General features: G+C 39.9%; 1 protein-coding gene across 6 annotated transcripts in view; it reads right to left on the bottom strand.

Annotated features, from left to right (window-relative positions):
- Positions 1–315: 315 nt before the first annotated feature.
- LOC111870378 (histone-lysine N-methyltransferase ash1) overlaps positions 316–22795 on the bottom strand; it is a 110284-nt gene continuing 87804 nt past the window's right edge. For 5 of the 6 annotated variants that reach the window (XM_023862616.2, XM_023862617.2, XM_033753817.1 and 2 more), the window contains 8 exons: positions 22206–22670; positions 19723–19966; positions 18950–19285; positions 15417–15677; positions 13914–14061; positions 11191–11530; positions 9681–9857; positions 316–1162 (listed from right to left, as the gene is read on the bottom strand). In XM_023862616.2, the coding sequence (XP_023718384.1) occupies positions 1022–1162; positions 9681–9857; positions 11191–11530; positions 13914–14061; positions 15417–15677; positions 18950–19285; positions 19723–19966; positions 22206–22670 (2112 nt within the window). In that variant the 3' untranslated portion in view covers positions 316–1021. The remainder of the gene's footprint in view (positions 1163–9680; positions 9858–11190; positions 11531–13913; positions 14062–15416; positions 15678–18949; positions 19286–19722; positions 19967–22205; positions 22671–22795) is intronic. The other variant, XM_023862615.2, reaches the window with a different exon arrangement.

Genomic DNA, 22795 nt, shown 5'->3' with positions numbered 1-22795 from the left:
CAACCCATGATCAAAAAACATCTACCCCTAGATTCCAATTTTTTAAATTAATGAAAACTGTTCATTCAAATGGGATCTGATACCCAAAGGGATAAGCAGTAAAAGGTAAGCTTTCCCCATGCTTAATTAATTAAGCACAATACTATGAAGGCCTATGAGGGAGTGGTGGTATGGCTACCCCATTCTTGACCTACATGGAGGTGGATAGTCAGCTGCATACTCCAGCTGCTTTATCCCTGGGGAAATTGTCCCCAGTATCCTTCGGATAGGAGGCTGGATGGGCTCCAGAGCTGGTCTGTATATCAAGAAGAGAAAAAAATCTTTCCCCTGCCTGGAATCGAATCCCAGTCATCCAGAACACAGCCATCACTATACTGACTGAGCTATCCATATTCTTTGGATAAATAGTACACTTTAATATACTGCGAGAAAATTTTACAAATTCTCATATTACAGTGAAAAAATTGTTATAGTAGAGAAAAATCTGTTATTGTCCCACATAAAAAAGTAATTCTTGCTCATGCATGGTACAATATACCAAATTACACAGCATGACACCCCAGAAAGCAGTAACTTTCAACTTCACAAAGGTATGCACTGTTATTCTCATTCTGGTTTGGTATTTGTATTCGGTGTGTAAGTTATGGTCCTGTTTTGAGAATGGCAATGTGTACAGAGAACCCTCAGATGGATGGACAACTAATACAAATAAAATGGCCAACTATACAGCAGAGATAACACAAGCACATGGACCAGCTCTGTAATTACATAACTGCAAATCATTGATTTCAGTTGCACCATCTGGGGGCAGGGGTTGGGTCAGCTGGATCACATATCATCAAAGAGCCCTACCAAATTATCATCCTTCATCCTCACATCTGTCATCACTCACAATGAAATAAAAAAATCCCACATTCTCTTATAAATAAAACTGAGTTCATAAAATAAGTTAAAATTTAATCTCATCATGAAGGAGGACAGATCAACATGCAAGTCCCAACCCCTTTTACAGGAGCCATTCTCAAGGGTTAAGCATTGAGGGTTTCTTGCGGTGCCTGCGACCGGGCTCCAGCAGGAAGGATAAGTCCAGCGGCTGCTTGCCGGGCAGGCGTGCCAGCAGACGCAGCAATATCCGGTTCAGGCGACGCTTCTGATCTGCCCGCTGCAATATTAACCACAAAATCCTCAAGTTAAATCAAGACAACTTAATCAATATCTAAAACACAATCCTCCAAGTAATGACAAATTGTGTGTTCAGAAGAATATGGTTAAAACGACTTCAGATCCTCACTAACAGAACATCAACAAACTGTACATGATTCACCAATAGAAAGGCTTATTAAAACTGGTAAACTGGTTTTCGCCTTTGCCAGTCTGCTGAGTGGATTAATTCAACAAAACACTTTATAGGAAATTCACACAAAGTTGGCTCTTGATTAGCTGTATGTGGATTGTCTACTTATTCGATTAACTGTAGGACTTCCAGAATGCCTTCATTAGAGCTTCCTGTAATGATTTAAACATTCCCTTTACATCTGTCACAGTAAGATTTATAAGTAATACTTCACAACAATTTTCAGTAGACTGTATGTCTTCTCTCCCTGTTGTAACTTTCTATTCTATTAGTTGATTGTTTTCTGCCTCAGCTACTGCAAATGAACAAGGGCAGCTTTCTTTCAACTGAAATACATTTACAAAGTTAATAGAAAGTCCGTCGAGTGTAACAATTTGTAGGTCACTTTTTATTATTATTTCTGCCTTATATAATAATATAATATAATAATAATATTATATAATCCAATCCATATAAACACTGTCACATACTAGTCAAAGTCAAGTGGCTAGCATTCCTGCTTCAATTTCAGGAGNAAAAAAAAAAAAGAGGAAAGAAAGAATAATGTTACAAAATGTTACAGTTAATTTTAATTTTTGTTTGTTTATATACAATGATACAACATCCTGCGTTCAGTTTCCACAGTAAACATCGGCTGCCATGCATATTCACTTACCGCCTGGCAAAGCAAGGCATGATGATGGTGAGATTTTATAACTACCAAGTATGCCCTGTAATGTTTACTGACCATGTAGAGTCACTTCCATGCACAGAACAAAACTTCTTGTTGGTGAAGCACAGCCTCTCAAAGTAAAGTACTGTGGGGTCAAACCAGACTTTTTATTTACAACAGGACTGCAAAAATCTGAAGTGCCAGGACACCATGATTTCCAAAATTTTCGTGATGACACTTGGAATTGTCATCTTATTTCGTATACTATCACCAGCAAATAACTATATCAAAGAGGATGTAAAAACAATTTTTCTTCCTTTCCTTTATATCTTGAACTTTTCTCCTTCCTTCTTTCCTTTCTGCCTTATTGCCTTCCCATCCCTTTTATTTGTCTGCCCCACTGTCATTCCTCTTCCTCTTCATGTTAATCCCTGATCTTCAGTTCCTCTACCCTTTTATCTCCTTCCCTCCTTTCTCCTATCCCCTTTACTTGTCCATCCTATCATTATTCCTCTCTTCTAGCAACAGTATGATGGGTTTCTCCCTTAGCATGAAATGAAGTGGAAATCCATGTTCTATGCAAAAGTTCCAGCTGATCTCCTGTTAATAAAAATGAGCAAATTTCTCACACAAGGTAGTTTTTTTTTATTCTAGCCTGTGTATTTTGGAGATGGCCCCTAAATTTACAGAACTTGTGCAAACATGATTTACAATGTTATCAAATTTTGTGCAGCAGGTCACAAAGTGGTCTTACAATTCCCTAAGTAAAGCAATCTTAAATTAAAATCATAATGCTCAGATTCACAAGTAAGGCCTTTATATGACCCAGATGCCATGCCTGCACCCATTTCATTTCCTGTGGATGCTATCACCATCATTCCCAGTTAGCTCAATGCTCTGCCAGGTTACACTTCATTGTGAGTTTTGTGAACATGCACTGGACACAATAAAAATAAACTTCAAAACACAGAGATTATATTAAAAAGCATAAAAATTAATTTTTAATGCCTAATGCATGTATTAACATAAGTGGACAATGCAGTAACTGACAATATATTAACAAGTTACAAGTACCCAACCCAGATTGGGGCACGCAGTGACATAGTTGGTTGATGCACTATGCTACATGCTGGAAGTTCACGTGTTCAATTCCCAATGAGGTCACTGGATTTTTCTATTGATCTAATCCTTCCAGCTGCACTATGGCCCTGGGGTCAAATAAGCCTCTAATATAAATGAGTACCAGGAATCTTCCTGGGGATAAAGGGAGGTCGGCACATAAGGCTGACAACCTCACCACCATCTGTCAGCCAACTGTCTAGAAAATGTGGGAGCCTCGACATCTCACAACCCTATATGCTTCCACGGCCTACTACAGCGAAACCTTTGCCCAATCCAGACTTTACTGTTTGTAAATAATGTTTTGGTACCTTCATTGCTACAAATACCTGCTATAAAGGTCCACAACTACCCCACCCAAATACATGAGCCAAGTTGGTTCAATTATGAGCTAAGACAGCTCAGTCAGGAGGTTAAGCCCTCCCAGAAATCCTCTTCTCTCCCTTAAGGATAAAGGAAATCAGTATAAAACTGATCCACCCACTTCTGTACAGTGTAAAGGCTAGGAATGTGCTGAGCTTTACTGCCACTCCACTCCCTGTATTGGTTTTCTGACTCACTGGTAAGGCAAAAGGCCTTCTTTTCCATCCTACTGATACTCGTATTGTCAATTTCATAGTCAGAACATGACTACAAAATGAAGCGCTGTTATGAAACTCTCCTTTGACAAATTTTTTATCTATTTAATAATGCCGTCTATATGTCAGGCAATACAGTGTTGAACTTTGTGTATGGTTTTGATTTTAAGAAGCTCACTCAAAGAAGAAGTATGTGAATTATGAGAATTTCCTTCTTATGGGGATGTGATGCTATGTAATCTGGTGATGTTTGAGAGAAATGTGCTGCCTCTATCTTCAGGGTAGAAGACACTTTTCTTCACGTCTCTCGTCACATTCCACCTTCTATTTCAAACATGGAGGCAGCAGGTTCCCTTACAGTACTGGGAACCACCAGACCCCACAGTCACAACCACTCTTATGTAATCTTCACATTCACAGCCATGACAACGGCAAGGTTCACATTTATAGGTTATACTTCTACATACTGAAATTTCTAAGCAGATCTGTGCTTATTACCTTACATGGTATGGAGAAACCCCACCAAAAGGACAGAAAAAAATTATATATAAGAATCATTACAACTGTGCACTGTATGAACGTCATAAAGAAGTAGAAATCTTGGGCCAAGATGAACAATTTTTGACATGACCACTGTTGATGTGAAATACACATTAATAACGTGTTGTGATGTAGAAAGCAGTTGCTCACACTAGCTGACAGCTGGCCCCATTTCAAGTTCTGAAATCTGAAAATGACTTCCTGCTATATGACCCAATGAGAAGCAAGTTTCAGAACATGTAGGAGTTCAATACAGTGTTAATATTAAGTTTCAGAACAAATGTGCACACATATATTTACATATCTAGATGGCCAACAACTGCCACCACCCAAATACCCTCCAGATACGTGCGCGTTCTCACACGCATGCATGCATGTTATGTTGAACAAAGCAGTGCAACTTTAAACCTCATCCATGTTACAACCTTAACTTGGTGGGGAGGTCTGTGTGCCCTAACCCCTTGGAGAGCCATGCAAGTGGGGGACATTAAGATCCTGGCAAGGTCCCCATGTTAGGTTGCAGATAGCAGTCAGAAAAAAAAAGTTTTTCAGACTGGGGTTTGGGTGTGAAGCCAAGAATCTAAGCTCAGAAAAAAACATACTGCGACATGACAGCAGAAAGCCGGAACAGTTGAATCAGAATATACTGTCATGAGTTGGGTGACTCTAGGTGGGGTTTGGATTGGTAATTGGATTTACTGTACTCTTTAAGACTCGTGACTACAAGTAATTATAACCATTTCACTAATTTAAACACTTTCCAGTTCAGGAAAGCATGCACTAAGTGTTCTCAGTCCTCTGTGTCTTCACTGGTTGTCAGGTTATGGCTTCCAACAGCATAGTTCCCTGAGATTTCATGTTCCACAGCTTCTGTCCTCACTGGCCAGTGCCTATCTCACAACTGTATTCGGCATTGCTAAGCAACAACTTATGACAATGGGGGGGTCATCTGCTTTCCAAGCCTCCACCAGGGGCAACTTTCTGTAAGAAACTCTGACAGGTCTGTCTCCCAACTGCTAACTGCAGACTACTAGACTCTCAACTAACTGGCTTTTTTTCTGATTCTCCAGATATGGCCTCTGCAAAGACGCACAGAGAACACCACCCCCAACAGTTCCTCTGCTGTCGCATACATTTCTGTTGCTGTGGGACTGTGGCATGGGCTGCACAGAAAACACCATGCCTTGCATTGCTATCGTGCTATTCCCTAGCAATGGCTGTCTCTGCTGGCTTCACAATCCTGGCTTTCAGCAGATATGCCACATATCCCACTTTGACACCAGTTGTAATGCGATTTGAGTGACTACAGATGGGTTCCGGATTGATAACTGCATTTCCTCCACAATTTTACAGCTGATGGCTGCACTTAACAGATCATGCAGAGACTAACTTCCTCAGTCACAATGCTTGGTAATGGCTCTCCATGGCACATGCTCCTCTGCTTTTGAGCTCACATCCTTGCAGGCTGGAGACCTTCTCACACCAACCTCATACTATGATTGCTGGCTTCAGGTGGTAGCACCCACACTTAAATGACCCACAGAGTCAGAGTTACTTTGTGATGGGCAGTTTATCACTGATCAGTTCATCTTGGTGCCAAGCCCCTTCAGGCTCATGACCACGGTCTTTTCTTTTGTGCAACTGAACCCCTTCAGTCATAGTCCTTGTGTAACTTCCTCTTTGATGAAAGGATGTGGACTCCATATGTAGCCTAGGCATGGACAACATAGAAAACACTGATTCCAACAGTTCCTCTATTGTTGTGCGCATCTCTGTTGCTGTGGGAATATGGCGTGGACTACGCAGAAAACGCAGGTCATGTGATATTACCGTGCTGTTCCCTAGCAATGGACATTTCTTCTGGCTCCACAGTTCTTGCTTTGAGCAAATATTCCACAATATGCACAATGCTAGGCAATACCCCAGTAAGCACATTCTTGTGACAATGGTTATGCAATACCAAAGGAAATGTTTGAAGCAGTGTTTTCTATGCATTACATGCCAAAGCACACAAGGACCACAAGGATAAATCAGTAGTTTTCATGACTCAGTCAGAATGTTGAGAAAGAAACTAGAGTCCTGGGTCCTGTTTGGCCTGGAACCAAAAATGACTGCGCTGGCAAAGGCCAGCAGTGATTTACGCAAAACCTGAAAGTCACTTAGTTGTGACTCAGTGATCAGTCAGCCATGTGCATGGAAGCTGAGGAATCTCCACTGTTAGAAGTCACTATCAAGCAAAACCCAGTAACTAAGAAAAGTTTCTTATAGCAAACTAGAAGGCAGATAAAAGGGTGAAAGCCAAGGCTGAAACGGCTAGAAGATGTGAGGAATGATTTATAAGGGCAGGAAGTGAATACATGAAGGTGAATACAAAGACTGAAGAAGAGCATCTGTAGTACAACACAAGGTTTTTGAAGATGTTAATATGGCATAGCTAAGCCACAGTTAATATATATATTCTGATATGCAGACCCATTGCCAAGTAACAGCTCTGTAAACAGGTGACAGTAAAACCAGCTGGTGCCAGGGAACAGTTCTGTGGACACGTTTCCACAGGAATGAGAGAACATGCAATAATGGGAGAGACGTTTCCTGTGAAGTCTGTGCCAGGACTATGTAACGAGGACTAAGAGTTGCAGTTGTGAGATGTAAAAAGTTGGTAGCTGAGGCCAGAGGCGATTTGGTAATCCAGAGGAAGGGGAACATTCACCATTGCAAGCCACTACCAAGCAGCAGCTAGTAAAGACTTCAAAGACTTTACGTGTGCTATAGCTACAGTTATCTTTGGAGGGTGTAACTCAGTGAGACTGTTGGAGTTAATTGTAGTTACGAGTGTAAGTGTCCAGTAAATCTAATTACCAATCCAAACCCCATCTACAGTCACTCCATTACATGACAATATAAAATAAGAAGTTCTGAGAAGAACTTACAATGGCTACTTTCCTTCAAATGCTTCAATTTAAATGGGTGAGCCTCGTAAGAACACTAAATTAATACAGTATACCCCTGATTATCTGATCTAATGAATGACCAGAAGAAATACCAAAAAACAGACAACACATACTCTTACAATAATCTTAGGATGGGGCCATGAGACCATGGTGGGTGCTGAATACAGAAATTTGGAAATTAATATGTAGCATCTATGTCACTTGATTATCTCAAAACTTATGTCATGAGATAAACCACAGGGGGGGAGGGAACCATTACACACTGAAACAATGTGTAGGCACTGCAACCAATATATGAATGCTGTCCTCACACACTGTAGGATTCAAAACCATCAAGTAGTACACTTTCCAACAGATGTCACTGGAAGACGAATAGAACATGAATGTGGAAGGGCTGGATGGGCACTGCCAAGGCAATTTTTGTATATACATTTTTTCAAAATAATAATGTGAAGACCACAAATAATATATACAGCAGTATTTACAAGCATTTTACCTGGAGAGGATTAATCAGTACCCAATGAACTGGTGATTAAGTCTCTCCTGGTACTATGAGAAGAAGTTTCATAAATTCTTAACCTTTACAATAAATGTGAGTGAGTGGTTAGCTGAGACTTTCCGACCACTGACCCCCAGTACTCACAATCCCACAGCCAGTACGAATGCAGTGGCAAAGAGAAAAATCCCTGCTCTTATGAGCTGTTCAAACCACAGCCAGTTACTTTACTGACTGAGCTATTCCAACTCACTCTAGTACCATGAGGGCTCAGAAATATTTATTCCTAGTGCAGAACCTAAAGCCACACGTAAGTCAAGCATAAGATATGTACAACGAAGAAAGAAGCTTTCTCAATATTGCCATCCCAATCCAAAAACCCCATGACACGTCAGTACAGTTCGATGACTGTTACATCATAAGTGTAGTTAGCATGCGGAGCATGTAAGCATCTGTGATTCACACTGGACATAGCATCTTTGTATAGCAATGGATACACGTTGGACATCAAAGTCCCTGTATAGCAACTCATTCACACCGGACAATAACATTACATAGCGATTGATTCCCACCTGCTCATCTCACTTAAGTATAAATAATTCCCAATTAACATTCAATATTTGAGCCTCATCTCTAACAGACAGAAAGCAACACATACACCTTTCTTTGAACAGTAACATTAAATTTTTGATATAAAGTTCCATTTGTAACTTTCTGAAAAATTAAAATGTGGGAGTTTATAACACCTCTTGTTTCTGGAACTCTATAACACCACACAGGATTAACCATATCTACTAAAAATAAATATATTTCACCTAAAATCAATTATAAGTAATCCAGCATGTGGAATATTACGAGACAGTTTCGGTCTATCTCTTATTCAATGTGGAGTTCTTTAAGAAAAGTTCTTTTACAACTAAATAAAAAACTACTTATACATATGTCTGACCTAAATAATGATTTCTGTAATACCTACAGCAAATATAAGAGTTTTAATTTCAGTGGTATATTTTACTACTATGTAATAAAAAACAGGACATACTAAATTAAAATTAAAACATAATATATCACAAGAGGTTCTAAGTAGAACTCATAGGGCCCACTTTTGTATTGCATAAGTCTGACAGATTCATTGCTTTTAATAATTTTTTTTTTTCCCAGGAAAATCTTATTCCTTCATTGCAGATTCTGTAAACATTAATTCTGATGGATATAAACTTGACAATCTGCAACATCACCATGTTTCTAATTGTTGGCTTATGAACAATACTGCATACATAAGGAGTAGGTATGCCAATGGTCTAGCAAGACACAAAACTTCACATACTTAGCTCGAAAGGTTCATTAGTTATCACCATCAAACAAAAAGTACATATCTGTGCATCCATCAAGCTGTTTTATTAACTGCAGGAAATTAAAATGTATGGGTACTGGGTGATCTCCAACAGCAGAACATTCATACCAAGTCTCATGAAAACTGGTCACTTAATTCCAAAGTTAAATGGAAACATATACACGCAAGCAAGTAGGCACACACACACAAAATGGTGATCTCATTTGTGGGCTTCTTTAACTTTTAAGTAAAGAAAGCAGTTTACAAAGAAATTTATACAATTTTAATTGGGATCACAAAATCCAAACATCAACTCCAACAGTTAACATAGCAATGATATATTTCATTGTAAACAAAGTGCACACGAGAAAGCTTGATGGCTGATCATTTTCACTCCATATAATATTTGCGACATGGAGGACTTACATGAATAACATCCTAATGTATGTACATCAGAAACTGGAGAACGTAACTAACTTATCCTCTGTAAATTTCAGCTACACAGTCTTCTCTAAGAATGACTACTTCTTTGGGCCAACCCCCTGGAAATCGGTGTCTTATCTTTCCCACCATTGTAACACAGGGTATTCTGTATAACAGATGTCCAACATGCATCAAATCCTTAATTAAGAAGCAGTAAGCAAAGCTGAGACATGCCTTTCGTGCCAAAGCATCGTCCCTTACTCTGGCTAGTGGCAGCTCATCATCGTCTTGCTGCTGGCAGCTCTGCGGCTGCTGCAGTTCAGTGGGAGCACTGGGTTTGGATTCTTCCTCCTGTGATGTGCGATTGTTTGCACCCCGCCCACGAGCACGCAATGTCACTGGACCATGGGGCTGAAATTAAAAATAAACTAACAAACTGCCCCTCTGGTAGCAGAACCCTAAAGTTAAATGCCACTCATACCAAAGCCTGTCAACAGACATAATGTGAGTCAGTTCCATACACCTACTACCATTGTAACTTTTACTGCATCACTCATGATGAGAGATGAAGTCAAGAACTCAAATTCTGTACGTGCACTTGCACTGCTGCTTCTTAAATCCAGAAGAAAACCACCAAACTGATATTCACATGTTCATTTTTACTGAATCATGATTTCTATAATTGCTGAAAAAAAAAAATGGTCATTTTTGTGATCTCTCTGCTGTATTTAATATTAATATCATTTCATTAAAGTAATGCAATGCTTGTGCCATGTGTCAACAAAGCAGTCTACACAAGGGTACAAAATAGTTTGAAGTTTTATCAAATTATTAAAGGAATATTATGGAATAGAGATCCTACAACAATGTAAAAGAAGAATCTTAAAGTTCACTTTTGACCACTATTAATACATAACACCAAAATGTGGGACCATAAAGGGATAAAATGCAAAATCTACGTGATAAGACATGAAATGTTGAGAAGCATGGAGGGGGGCACAAGAAGGCATAGAACTCGGAATGCAGTTCTTTGATAAGCTGAATTAAAAATTCTTTAACAGAATATGGGGAGAAAGGATTACACCCATGCAAAAATCAAGGACTGAACAAGGATAATTAGAAGGGCATTAGAATTGGAATTTAAAATGAAAATATGTACAGAACAGAGAACAAGATGGGTCAGTTGGCGGGGCTGGAGATTTTCCTTCACTGACCAATGTAAAACAGGGATGATCCTCAAAAAAAGAGGTGATGGTGGTCGTGGTGGTGGTGCGGGCCTCCCTTAAAATTTTTCCTTTTTTCTTAATCACCATTCTCTTAAAAGTTTCCCATAAACAATCAGTGTTTCCTTACTTTCTCCCTTTTCTCTTCTGCTCCCTAGTGCTTCGGCCATTATACCTCTCAATCAATATGCCCTTGGAAAAGAGACCTTTTAGGGGCCAATATTCTTTATGATGCTCCCCTTACTACTACTGCTTTGCTTACAGCTCTGGTCTTGTTTGGCCCTACCTATAATCTGCACCACTCAGTTCCACACTTGGCTTACTCTTCCACCCTGAAGATGGACACAGCAAGATCCTCTAACACACTGCTATGTCCTACCAAACTATATGGATTCACATCCCAGAATACTCATATTCAATATTCTAGAGGTTGCAAAATATGAAGTTCAGTGGTGTGCTCTGTCTGTGACAAATTATCCACATCTTCCCATCAAAATGTCATAATAATACATGTTACTCACTGTGTACGTGCGTTTTGGATTCAATCTTGTGTCAAAGGTCTCAAACGCATATGTCTTGGTGCATATGGAATGGCGGGGTTTTGCGATTTTGCTGAAAAGGTGTGCACTCTTGTCCACACGATATTCACAGATGTACACATGTTCCTCAGGTGCACCCACAGGACGACCCTTGCAGTACGTATTGAGGTCCAGCACCCAGCAGTGTCCCATTATCAGATCCAGTGGCACCACCTCATATAATGGAACTCTCATAACTTCATTTGGGAAGAACTTCCGTGACGGTTCATGGTATGTTTCGTGGGGTCGAAGATAATGGTGCCCAAAAGCAAATCGCTCATTTCTTTAATAGAAGAGAAAAGTAAAATAGCTGTAAATTCCATTATGCATTTCCATTACACAAGGATTAAGGATGGCTCAGTCAGTATGGAGACTAGGCTTTGTGGGGGAGGGACTATCAGTCTAGTTACTTCCATGTATTCGGTTTTTCCTCATTAACCTTTAGTCTCATCTCGCGTGCAGGGATAGTTCAGTCACAATTGTGACTGGCTATGGGCTGGACAACTCAGGAGTCAGAGTCTGAGTCCCAGTAGGATCCACTTCATCCAGATCAGTTCTGGAGTTCACCCAAACTCATATCCCATGGGTACCGGGGGCTTTTTCCTTGGGGGTAAAGTGGTGGGGGCGTGAAGCTGACCACTTACCTTCCACTAGTGCTGAGATCAAGGAAATGTGAAACTAAACATCCTATTTATTACAAAGTCAAAAGCAAAATCATGGCAAGAATCAAAATTCACAAAATGGAAATACACAATAATTACTTTGTACTTGGGTCATTAGAAGATGATTCTTGCTGAAGGAAGCATTTACTCACACACAAAGGAATTTTTTACTCTAACTCAGTGACACCTGAAAGAGTTGAAACAGTGACCTGCTACTAATTTCCACTGTTCTCAAACCCCTCAGTGTGGTCGCATGCAGAGGCTACATTGGATGTTTCACTGCTCTATCTGCGGTTCGACGTATACCATGCACTCAGCTATGAGCTCAATTTGTATGGCCCACAAATATGGAAGGAATAACGCGGTGTGATAGCATTAGCACCAGCATGCTGTGAAAAGAGTGAGCTTTCTATTTTCCTGAAGCTGGGCCAGTCAGTCCAAATATAAATGTGTGACCACATATTTATCATGGTCGGCCCTTCAACATATCATATGTTCATGAAGCTGGAAAAATGCATCTTTTGAATTAAGTTTCTAATAATGAAAATACTCGTGAATATATGAGGTCTGACAATAAAGTTCGCGAACTTGCCACCGTGTGCTTGCTGTGGCAGCAGTGAACACAAATTTCAGTCTGGATTGATGATTTTGGCATACCAAGTTTACTCTCTGGAAGTACTGAAAAGGCTGTGAAACAGTTAGACAGAAACAACTCGAACATTTTGCCAGCAACTCATGGATCTTGCATCACGACAATGCACCTGCTCACATGGCACTGTCTCTGAGGGAGTTTTTAGCTAGTAAACAAATAACTGTGCCAGAACACCCTCCCTATTCGCCGGATCTAGCCCCCACTGTCTTTTTTCTGTTCCTGAAGATAAAGGAAATACCGAAAGTCAGGCATTTTGATGACACTGATGACATTAGAAGTAATACGATGGTTAACTCTGAAGGCTATTTCACAAAACCAGTTCTAAAATTGTTTAAGGTTTTACCTTAAAAAGAGGACTACAGCATGTAATTTTAACACGAACTAAGACAGTGTAGCAGTTTTAACACAATTTAATAAAATAACTGTAACATATCAAGACACCTGAAGATTGTCGTTTGGGGCCGAAACATGTAGTGTCGAGTATATTGTGAAAATAAAAAATTTAGTGGTGAATGGAAGAGTGTTGCAATATTGACAGACAATAAATAATGGATGTTAAGTTGAACGACTGTAATGGGATGCTGAAATACAGAATTCTCATACAGCTGCTTGCACTGCTTATACAAAGTGTCTATGTCATAAGGTAAGCTTAGAAATCCATCTTTTACGGAGATTTCACCGAAAAATTCACCATTACATTTCACACTGTTAAAAAATTATAAACATTATTAATGAACAAAAATTAAATGACATTTAAAAATAGTACTGCATGCAACTCACAACTGTGGTATAGAAATGCCCACACTGAAGGGCTATTAAGTTCAAAAACCAGCTTTTGAGATTACTTTTTTTGTGTTATTTAATGATGAAACTGTACAGTTGTCCCTGTGCTTAGGGTGTATAGGGGAGTGGATGTACAGATCCAAGTTTTCTTGACCTAGGCACAGTTGGAGGTGAGTGGTTAGCTTGATCCACCGGTCGCTTTACTGCTGAGGGAAAGAGCCTCTGGTACCAACTGGATAGGATGCTGGGTGAGCCCCACAGTCAGTTTATTTAATGTTCCTGTCAGTAAATTAGGCTACATAGTGTTGACAGTTTTTGTGGAAAAATGGATAGCATAGCAGGTAACAACACTATCAGATGACACAGCAGTGAATGTGTCACATCAGCAGTAATAACTACATTAATACCCAAAAATACGAAGCTCAATCAGCTGGACTGTACATGCATGACAACACAGGAATGAGGTGTACGCCAATAAAAGTTAATACCATCTTGGAAGATCAATACATGGTCCATCTAGGTCACACAAATACACGAGCAAGGTGTATCAGCAACATTGTCCACCTTACTTTTCATCCTTCCAGAGTCGTTCTATCCTGAAAATATCCAGATCTGCGTAACTGAAGTTCTTGATCGTTTTGTAGGTGTGCTTGGTTGGAGGAGATGTCTTCGGCGCATTCTCCTCTACCATATCCCGCAGCACATACACAGTATCACCTGCATGATTAAACAGAATATCATATAGCAAAGGATGCCCTGTAAAAATGACCTCCATTCTTTCACAATTGTCTTCAGAAATTTATTTTATTTTATTTCATTTCATGAATTCTGTATCACTACTGCCTATTCATGAAAAAGACATATTTTCACCACTTTCATCTAACTACATGGCACAAAGTACATCTGAAGAAGTTGATGATCAGTCAGGTAGTCAAGAAAGTGCCCTCCTTTTGGTGAACCTAACAACAGCCCACAAATGGATCATGTTCTGAGTTAGATGAATCTTTTCCACACTAAGATCCATCTTAATATTATTTTCCCATATATGCCTATGCAATCTAAGTAGTCTCTTTTTCCAACCTATATCTCATAACATTTCCTGTCTCCCCCATGCAAGCTACATGACCCATCATCTGTCTATTCACCTTGACTTGATCAGCCTAACACCCAATGAAGAGTACAAATTATAAAGTGTCCCACTGTGCAATTCTCTTATCCACTTATAATTTCTACCTTCTTAGGTCCAGATATTTTTCTCAGCACCCTGTTACCGAACACTTGTAATCTAGGATCTAGGATAAAAGGCCAAGTTTCACATCCATACATGACAGTTGGTAAAATTATACTGAAATTATTTTAATCTATGTTTTAAACAGGGCCACGTGATAGTGTAGTTGGTTGAGGCATATGCTACAAGCCGGAAGGTCACGGGTTCAAGTCCCGATGAAGTCAATGGATTTTTTCAACTGACCTAATCCTTCCGGCTGCATTATGGCCCTGGAGTTGACTCAGCGTCTCACAGAAATGAGTACCAGAATATTCTTGGAGGTAAAGGGCAGCCAGCGCGTAGGGCTGACAACCTTGCTGCCACCTATGAGCTGACTGTCTAGAAAATGTGGTAACCTCAACATCTCACAACTCTATGGGCCTCCACGTAAGAAGGTAAGATTCTGATCATACCACATGTCACAATCGGGGGTCAAGAAAATGGACCCATGAGGAAATAAATCTGCTGGTGCCTAATTTCTCATTCCACATTTGGAAATTGGCTTTGGTGTTCTTGCAGTCTCACTCAGTCACATTGAGGGAATGCAGTACCACATCCAAAGAAGTTAAGATCGGTACAAATAGTTGGTCAAAAGAATTAATTTCTCTCTAAATTTAACTCTTTTTTGCCATTATTTTATGCACGGCAAGGGGGGGTTAGGAAAAACTTTATGACTGGAAAAAAATAAATCTTTCATGCTGAATGGAGGCAACTACAATCTTTGTCTGGCTACCTAATTTTCAAAACTTTGACTTCTCATCATAATTACACACTTTCTCTATATGATGTAACAAGTCAGTGTTACCCTGTCTGAGCTGCAGATCACCCCTGAGTAATGTGATGTAATTTATGAGACCAGGAGTGGCATAATGGGGTTGTGGGTCCATTACAATCTCCAGTTCCACAGGACGTGGATTACACCTCTCACAGAGATAATGCTCCACACCCTCATCGGCACGTACACAATCGCAGTGTTGCCACACAAGACAACGTTCACACTGGATCATCATGCCTTCATCCTTATATAAGCCACATATGCACCTGATCACGTCCTCTTCTTCCCCTCCTGAAAACATAACCACTTTAAAGATTACTGTCTTCTGTGACAAGATGCCACGTAGCCAGGTATATATTTAGCGATGTTTTGGAGGTACATGCTGCCTCCATCTTCAGGGTAGAATAGAAAAATGGCATGACACCCCACAAGATGATATTCACAGGCAGTGTCATGAGAATCTCACAATGTCAACTCTGTTCTTTCAGTCCTTATATACTGTTACAGATAATAATCCATTTAACATATCAACAAATAAGTCATTGTTAACTGCAATACTTTGGATATAATCCACTGTCTAGGTTTTATGTTATTACTGGACCCGTAAATGGAGACTAGATCTTTCCAAATGACCCCTCAGATTAGGTTCACTTTTATCAGAAGATGGAAACAAAACCTTTTTACGAAACTCTGAAATATCAGAACACAACTGAGGGAATGTATGTCCTATTCAGTTATTCAGTATAGAGGGGGTGAGTTTCCCCATGCACCGCGACTGGTAGTCTATTGTACGTCCCCCTTTAATTTCTACTGTCGCCATACCCTACCGATACTGGTGCCCACTATCTACCCTTTCTGCCAGCGAGGTCGGCCCTCTACTGGCAGTGGTACCCGATAACTCTCCTCTTTCTGCCAGTGAGGTCGGTCCTCTACTGACATTGGTACCCGATAACTTTCCCCATCTACCGGAGGCACTGGCAACTACTTGGGTGGGAAACTTTTTGCCTAATTTTGCTTAGAGGTCTCCTAGACACATTAGGATCTTTTATGTGCCATAAATCTACGACATGGGACCCATGCCTTAAAGTCCCTCCCAGAGGACTTGTTCCCTGAATTTTTCCGCCCTTAAAAATTCCACAACCTCCACCGGGTTTGAACCCGCATAACTTGAGTCATGAGGTGGGAAGTTACCCCTAAACTACGGAGGCCGCTTAATGTATGTCCTATGATGCACCTCCATCAAAAACATTCAGAAATTATATACATAAATCCTCATCTCGCCAGTGCATGCCCATCCACCTGGATATTTCACCTCTAAATACTCCATTATGTTTTAACTAAACTTGGTTTTGCATCAGGGAAGTCTATGCTGCATGTTAACAGATTAACTTCATTTTAGTTGAGATCAGTAAAACACAACCCCTACTCAGTAATGGCTCTCATATGACAGATACTGCACATGGAACACAGATATTGATAAAACCTTCTAACACAGCGAATACATAATGAAACAAAAGAACTATAAACCTTTGAGGCTGGACAGTGTGAGATTTATGGTGTGATCAACCTTGTAACAACAGATTAACATCATCAGTGAACACTGATGCAAACGAGGTAAGGAAAATAACAAGGAATGCATATGGAACACATATGAATCTACAGGAGCACAACATTCCACTTTAGGTTACAAAGGGGCGATCTAATTCATGGAGGAGGCCATGGTATTTTCTCCCATTTATCGTCGATTCATATGATGCGTTCAAACTACGTCGATACAAACACTGTTTGCTGCCTCCTGCACCCACCTTCAGGAGCAAACTGTCGGTGAAATAATGAGGGGAAGACGACTGGGGCCAAGAGTTACCTATAGGAGCAGCGTAAAATGAATGCGATTCTGTGTCCTCCACAACACTGATAAACATTAACCAGACTACATGGTGTCACATTCCATTCAGTCACCACCATAAAAACCATGAATGTTATATGGTGATACAGATAAATACACCAAACGTACTCAGTATGGAACATTTATATAGCTTAAGTAATTCTAAAATGATTTACAAGCATATATACTCCATTGGAGTACACGTTGTTTCCAAACCCATTCCTTCCTACTTTGCAGTAGGCTTAAGTGATTATAGCATTTGGGCTTGTAAGAATCCAAACTGTCCTAACTGAGATATTTCGGGCTTTCTTTAACCTTTCCGGGCAGGCCGCGCCATAGCTCAAGCGGTTAGTCGCTGGCTTCCCACCGTGGTGGTCCGGGTTCAATCCCAGGTCTGGTCAAGTGGGATTTGTGGTGGACAAAGTGGCGCTGGGGCAGGTTTTCTCCGAGTACTTTGGTTTCCCCTGCCAATCTTCATTCCACCAATTGCTCCACAATCACCCTCACCTATCATCTGGGGCTGGTACAATAGGCTAGAAGTGGCCACAGTACAAGGGGCTTAGTCCCACCCCACTAGCAAAAAGAAAACTTTCCAGGCAAGTGCCAAATCAGTATCTCAAATCAGGCCATGCTCATTTCCTTACACATCCTTTCCAATTCAGTATTCGTAAATCATTCGGCCATTTCACACTGCACAGTCTGAGCTACTGACAGTGCCTTAAATAAACAAACAAATATATATATATACATATTTGTTCTGCATATCTCACCTGTCATGAAGTCTGTTTACTACTGATATACCGTATTTACGCATGTATAGGCCGCACATTTTTGCCAAAAATTCAAGAGGAAAACTGGGGTGTGGCTTATATTCGAAATCACACTTCATTTAAAAAAAATTATATTCATAATTAGTAATACAGGGTGTTCTACTCCTGAAATAATATTCCAAGAAAATTATTTTTTCTATAATTTCTGTCTGATAATTGTGCTGTGGCCTATACTCGCACGCGGCCTATACATGCGTAAATACGGTAAATATACCATTGCAAAGCTAATCAAACTACATGGTCATAATGTTATTTTCCTTAAATTCAATGAAATATTCATATAAAAACATTTCACATAAAAACTGTGATTTTTAATGATTCACATTCTGTCCCTTATATATATATATATTAAAAAAATCATAAAAACTTTTTTCAACACCATATAATCTTATACTGCATACATATACACAAAAATTAAGAAAATGATTAAATACTATGACTTTTTGGGCTATAATGCCATGTAACTCAGACAAGCATCTGACATTCTGGAGGAACTTATCACTTCCACCTTCAAGGCTGAAGAATAAACTACACAAGAAACTAGCAGAAGCATGTGGCAAGTTCAGCTCAGCAAGTGCCACCTGACTCACTATGAACTATGTGGCATAACAACACACAACACTGCACCCTTTACAGTCATCACTATGAGAAAAATTTCCCTTACAATTGCAGACCCAAATATCAAACATGAGCGAGATCCATTTTGTAATTCTGAAGGCAAAATTTGAAGACGCATATACAGACCTCACCAAAAAGCATTCACTTCAGCTACTATGTGCAAATAATGCATGACACAAGTACTTGTACTTGACCAGAAAGTTCCAAATCACAGAAAATAAAATACAAACCTGGATCATGTTCTGGTAAGAATGATGCTGGAGGGCTCTCCCCCAAGATGTCTTCTATCTGAGCAAGGAAGTCGGTTTTTGCCATATTATATGCCTTACGTAACCTTGTGGCTGCAATACCCAACTCTGATGTTCGCCCAAAGAATCGCACATTGTTGTTGAAAAGCCGACTCATATCTCGATCAAAGGATTCCACGGTACGGTAAAATCCTGTGACAATATTTTGTTCCAGAGTGCATAGATCAATTGGATCTGTGACACGCTGGTAATACTGTGGAAGTTTGCGTTTCGATGGCAATGTCAGAAATGGGGCTGCCAGCATTTCTCCTCGCTCATCTGCAATAAATTAAAACAACACTCAGAACAGTGCACATCTAACTATTTTGATCATGAATTTTGAATATCAAGTACCTATTTGACATAAACCTTGAATTAAACTTACATTTTCTAAAATAGAACAGTGAATGATAAAAAATTCATGTCTTATACAGACCTACAATTTTAATCTGAGATCTTTTTGATGTAATTATTATCCAACAAAATTCAAGCCCCCCCCCCCCCCAATTCCAAACTCTGTGTACTGTGAACTCTGCACCACAGTCTGCTATGCAATAAGAGATCTGCTTCTGCAATAAAAGGATATCATCATCATCAGTCTTCTTGCATATGATGGTGTGTAGTTAGCAGATGTATACCAAGGTTTCAGAGGACCCTTGGCACATGTCCCCTATGCTACACAGCATTAGATCCCACGAAAGCAAGGAATGACATACCTTTTGCTGCTATCACAATGTTGTATAGGTCACGTAACACATAAGCAAGCCGCGCTGTCCTCGTCAGTTCTGGATTGTCCTCAGCCTGCGCTAGCCTCCGTGTACGAATATTACGGGGGCTGGTTAGTGCATTGAGCTGTGTCAGAAAGACATCTGACTGTTTCACTTGTGGCCGTGCATAGTTGCAGAGCACTGACTCTTCCCTTCTTGAAGCCTGCTTCAAGCGCTCACGAAGACGCTTAACCTGCAATCAGGAAAAGGAGAGTTCAACTGAAATCTATTATAACATTATTTTCCTCAGCAATTTCTTCAATATAATATAGGGCTGATTACACATAATACTGCATTATGAAATTATTACCACAACCATCATGAACAGATAAGTGCTGTAAGAGATAATACTTTCACCTTACAACATTTACTGCCTTAAACTTGAAACGCCAGACTTCTGAAATGGTAGTAAGCTTGAGCTGGCCGGAGTTTATTTAAATGCCCGCTGCTGGTGCGCATTTAAATGCCCGTTGTTATTCTGCGTTTAACAACATGCTGTAGCATACATGCAAGTAGCAGATGGCTCTGATTTACACATCTTCCTTGCTTTTATATTTGATATCTCTAATTTTAGTATTAGTTTACACTGTTTTTGACACACCCTATTACATGAACTTTTGTTTGTACATCTGGAATGTGTGAACAGTTCTCATTTTTTCCCCACATCACTTAAAGTTCAAAGAAAGGTACAGAATTGTTAATGCAAACACAAGGATTTCTTCCTGGCTTATTAGTTTTCGCTTAAAACTTTTTGCAGACCATGAAATAACAGCAATGATTAACTCATATATCAAAATTACAATGTGGCAATTGCCCAAAGAAAGATTCAGCCACTGGACTACAGTCATAGCATTTTCGAGCTGAACGCCTCTCAACCTGTACATGCAAAACATCCAGCAGTACCTCCATTCACATTCCCACACAGTTGCTACAACTCGCACAAAGCAGATGTCAGATTACTTTTATATGTGTAGAGGGACAGGAGACAGTTTGTGATCTGTCTGCATGTTATATTGTTCTCACATCATTTCCACACTAATGATGTTTTCATATACTTACACAACTGGCAGCATTACATTTAAAACTGTGTCATCTGAAGGATAAAGATGTAAATTAATTTACTATTTTTATAGAAAAAGAAGGAAGGGATATATAAATTAATAGAGGAAAATGAGGGAGTAAAGAATGAAGTTATGAAAGAAACGATTCCCCGTTGAATTTCAACAAAGCTTTCTCCCTAACAATTATGGTTAAAACTTTGACCATATACAGTATGCAACAAGTTTTTTACTACTGAAATGAAAAGACGCCCTGTTGATACCACTTTCCATTCATGTGAAGGCCCTTGCATGACAGAACCTTCTCAAATCCTGAAGAAATGGTCCGATCTCCATGTCCCTGTAGCATTCTTGGGTGATGGTAAGAGCATTGCCTTCCACATCCTCAATGAAATAGGGGCCTGATATACCATATGCTGAGACGGCACACCATTTTGCCGCACATGTACTATGTAGCGGTTTCTGGACGATGACATCTGGCTGCTCAAAACCAAGGAACCGAGTTGTCTGGCAAACACTTCCATATGTGCGGAAATAATACTCAACTATGAATACTTTCCTCCGTTGAGAGCCCCATTTCCAACAACTGCACAACACAACTGCCTTTCCACTACTGGGAACACGTGCGGCTGGAGCTATGCACCGTTGACAAACACACATGCACAAGTTTCGGTACTGCATATTTTGGTGCATACTGTACATCTTAGGTTTGTCTAATAAACTGGCATGAGTTAACAGATCTCTGAATACACACTGCACACTGATGCAGCACGCCCAGTTTTAACTAACAAACACTTACAATGCAGCTCAACACTACATACCATCAGAACCAACTAACGTTTTGCTCAACTACTACAAATCATACATTCCACACTCTGTCAGACTTCTAAAACATCCAGTGTCCTTACTTAAAACGTTTGATATGAAAGGCATTAACCACTGATTATGAGATACCATCTATTTCTATCTATTTATGTTTTACTTGAAGACACTGTCCGTATCTCAGACTTCATAGCAGTGAATGGTAAAACCATTAGTGAATAATGAACTGAAAACAATGTGGAAGGAAATGGTCACAGTAAAATTTTGAGCTACTATTCCTGCATTTGCCTGAAAGATCTGAGAAAATACATGAAACATCTAATGATGGTATCCTAACCAAGCTTTTCACTGAGGCTCCTCCCAAATACCAAATGTAAGTCAGAACAAATTACCACTCGAGACAATTTGCAATACGAAACCCAATTTTCATTCCAATATGGTGTCAATGTGAGTCTGTGTCACATCAGACCAAAATTTTTGTACTGACTGACATTTCATCAGCAACTCAGAATACTACCACGTGATACCAAGTTCCAACTCTTCAACTCTCACCTTTTCAAGGTTTCTAAGCAGGAAGCAATGATGCAGCTGTGCAAAACACCTCTGCTGGTGAGACATCGGTTTCACTGGTGTCACATAGCTCTGCCTCTGCCCTGCGTTTCCTTCGTTCAATGCTTTCTTGTACTTCAGCTTGCCGCCGGTGCTACTACTGTTAGTGGTGCTGCCATTGTTGCTGCCAGAATTATTGGTATTGCTACTTATGTTGTTATTGCTGCTGCTGTTGTTACTGTTATGAACAGTGCTGCTATTATTGCTTGTGTTGCTGCTACTGCTGCTGCTGTTAGTGCTCACACTCATGCTGCTGCCTACACTGGAACTATTCTTTCGAGCATTCTTCCGAGGTCTACCAACCATCCTGCGTTCTCCCTTCTCCTCCATGCGGGGTGTTGTACCATTCACACGCTGGGACTTTCCGCCGATCACGCCTCGACAGTGCATACTACCACATTTACAAGGCTGAAATAATGTATATCATTAAAAGAATACTCATCACAGTCAAGCTATCAAAATGAGAAGAAACCAAAGCCCACATTCATGAAGAATATAAAAGATAACCTGACATTTCAACATACGAGTATAAA

The sequence above is a fragment of the Cryptotermes secundus genome, unplaced genomic scaffold, assembly GCF_002891405.2.
Source record: "Cryptotermes secundus unplaced genomic scaffold, Csec_1.0 scaffold938, whole genome shotgun sequence".
Lineage (NCBI taxonomy): Eukaryota > Metazoa > Arthropoda > Insecta > Blattodea > Kalotermitidae > Cryptotermes > Cryptotermes secundus.
This window is presented reverse-complemented; position numbering and strand designations above follow the sequence as displayed.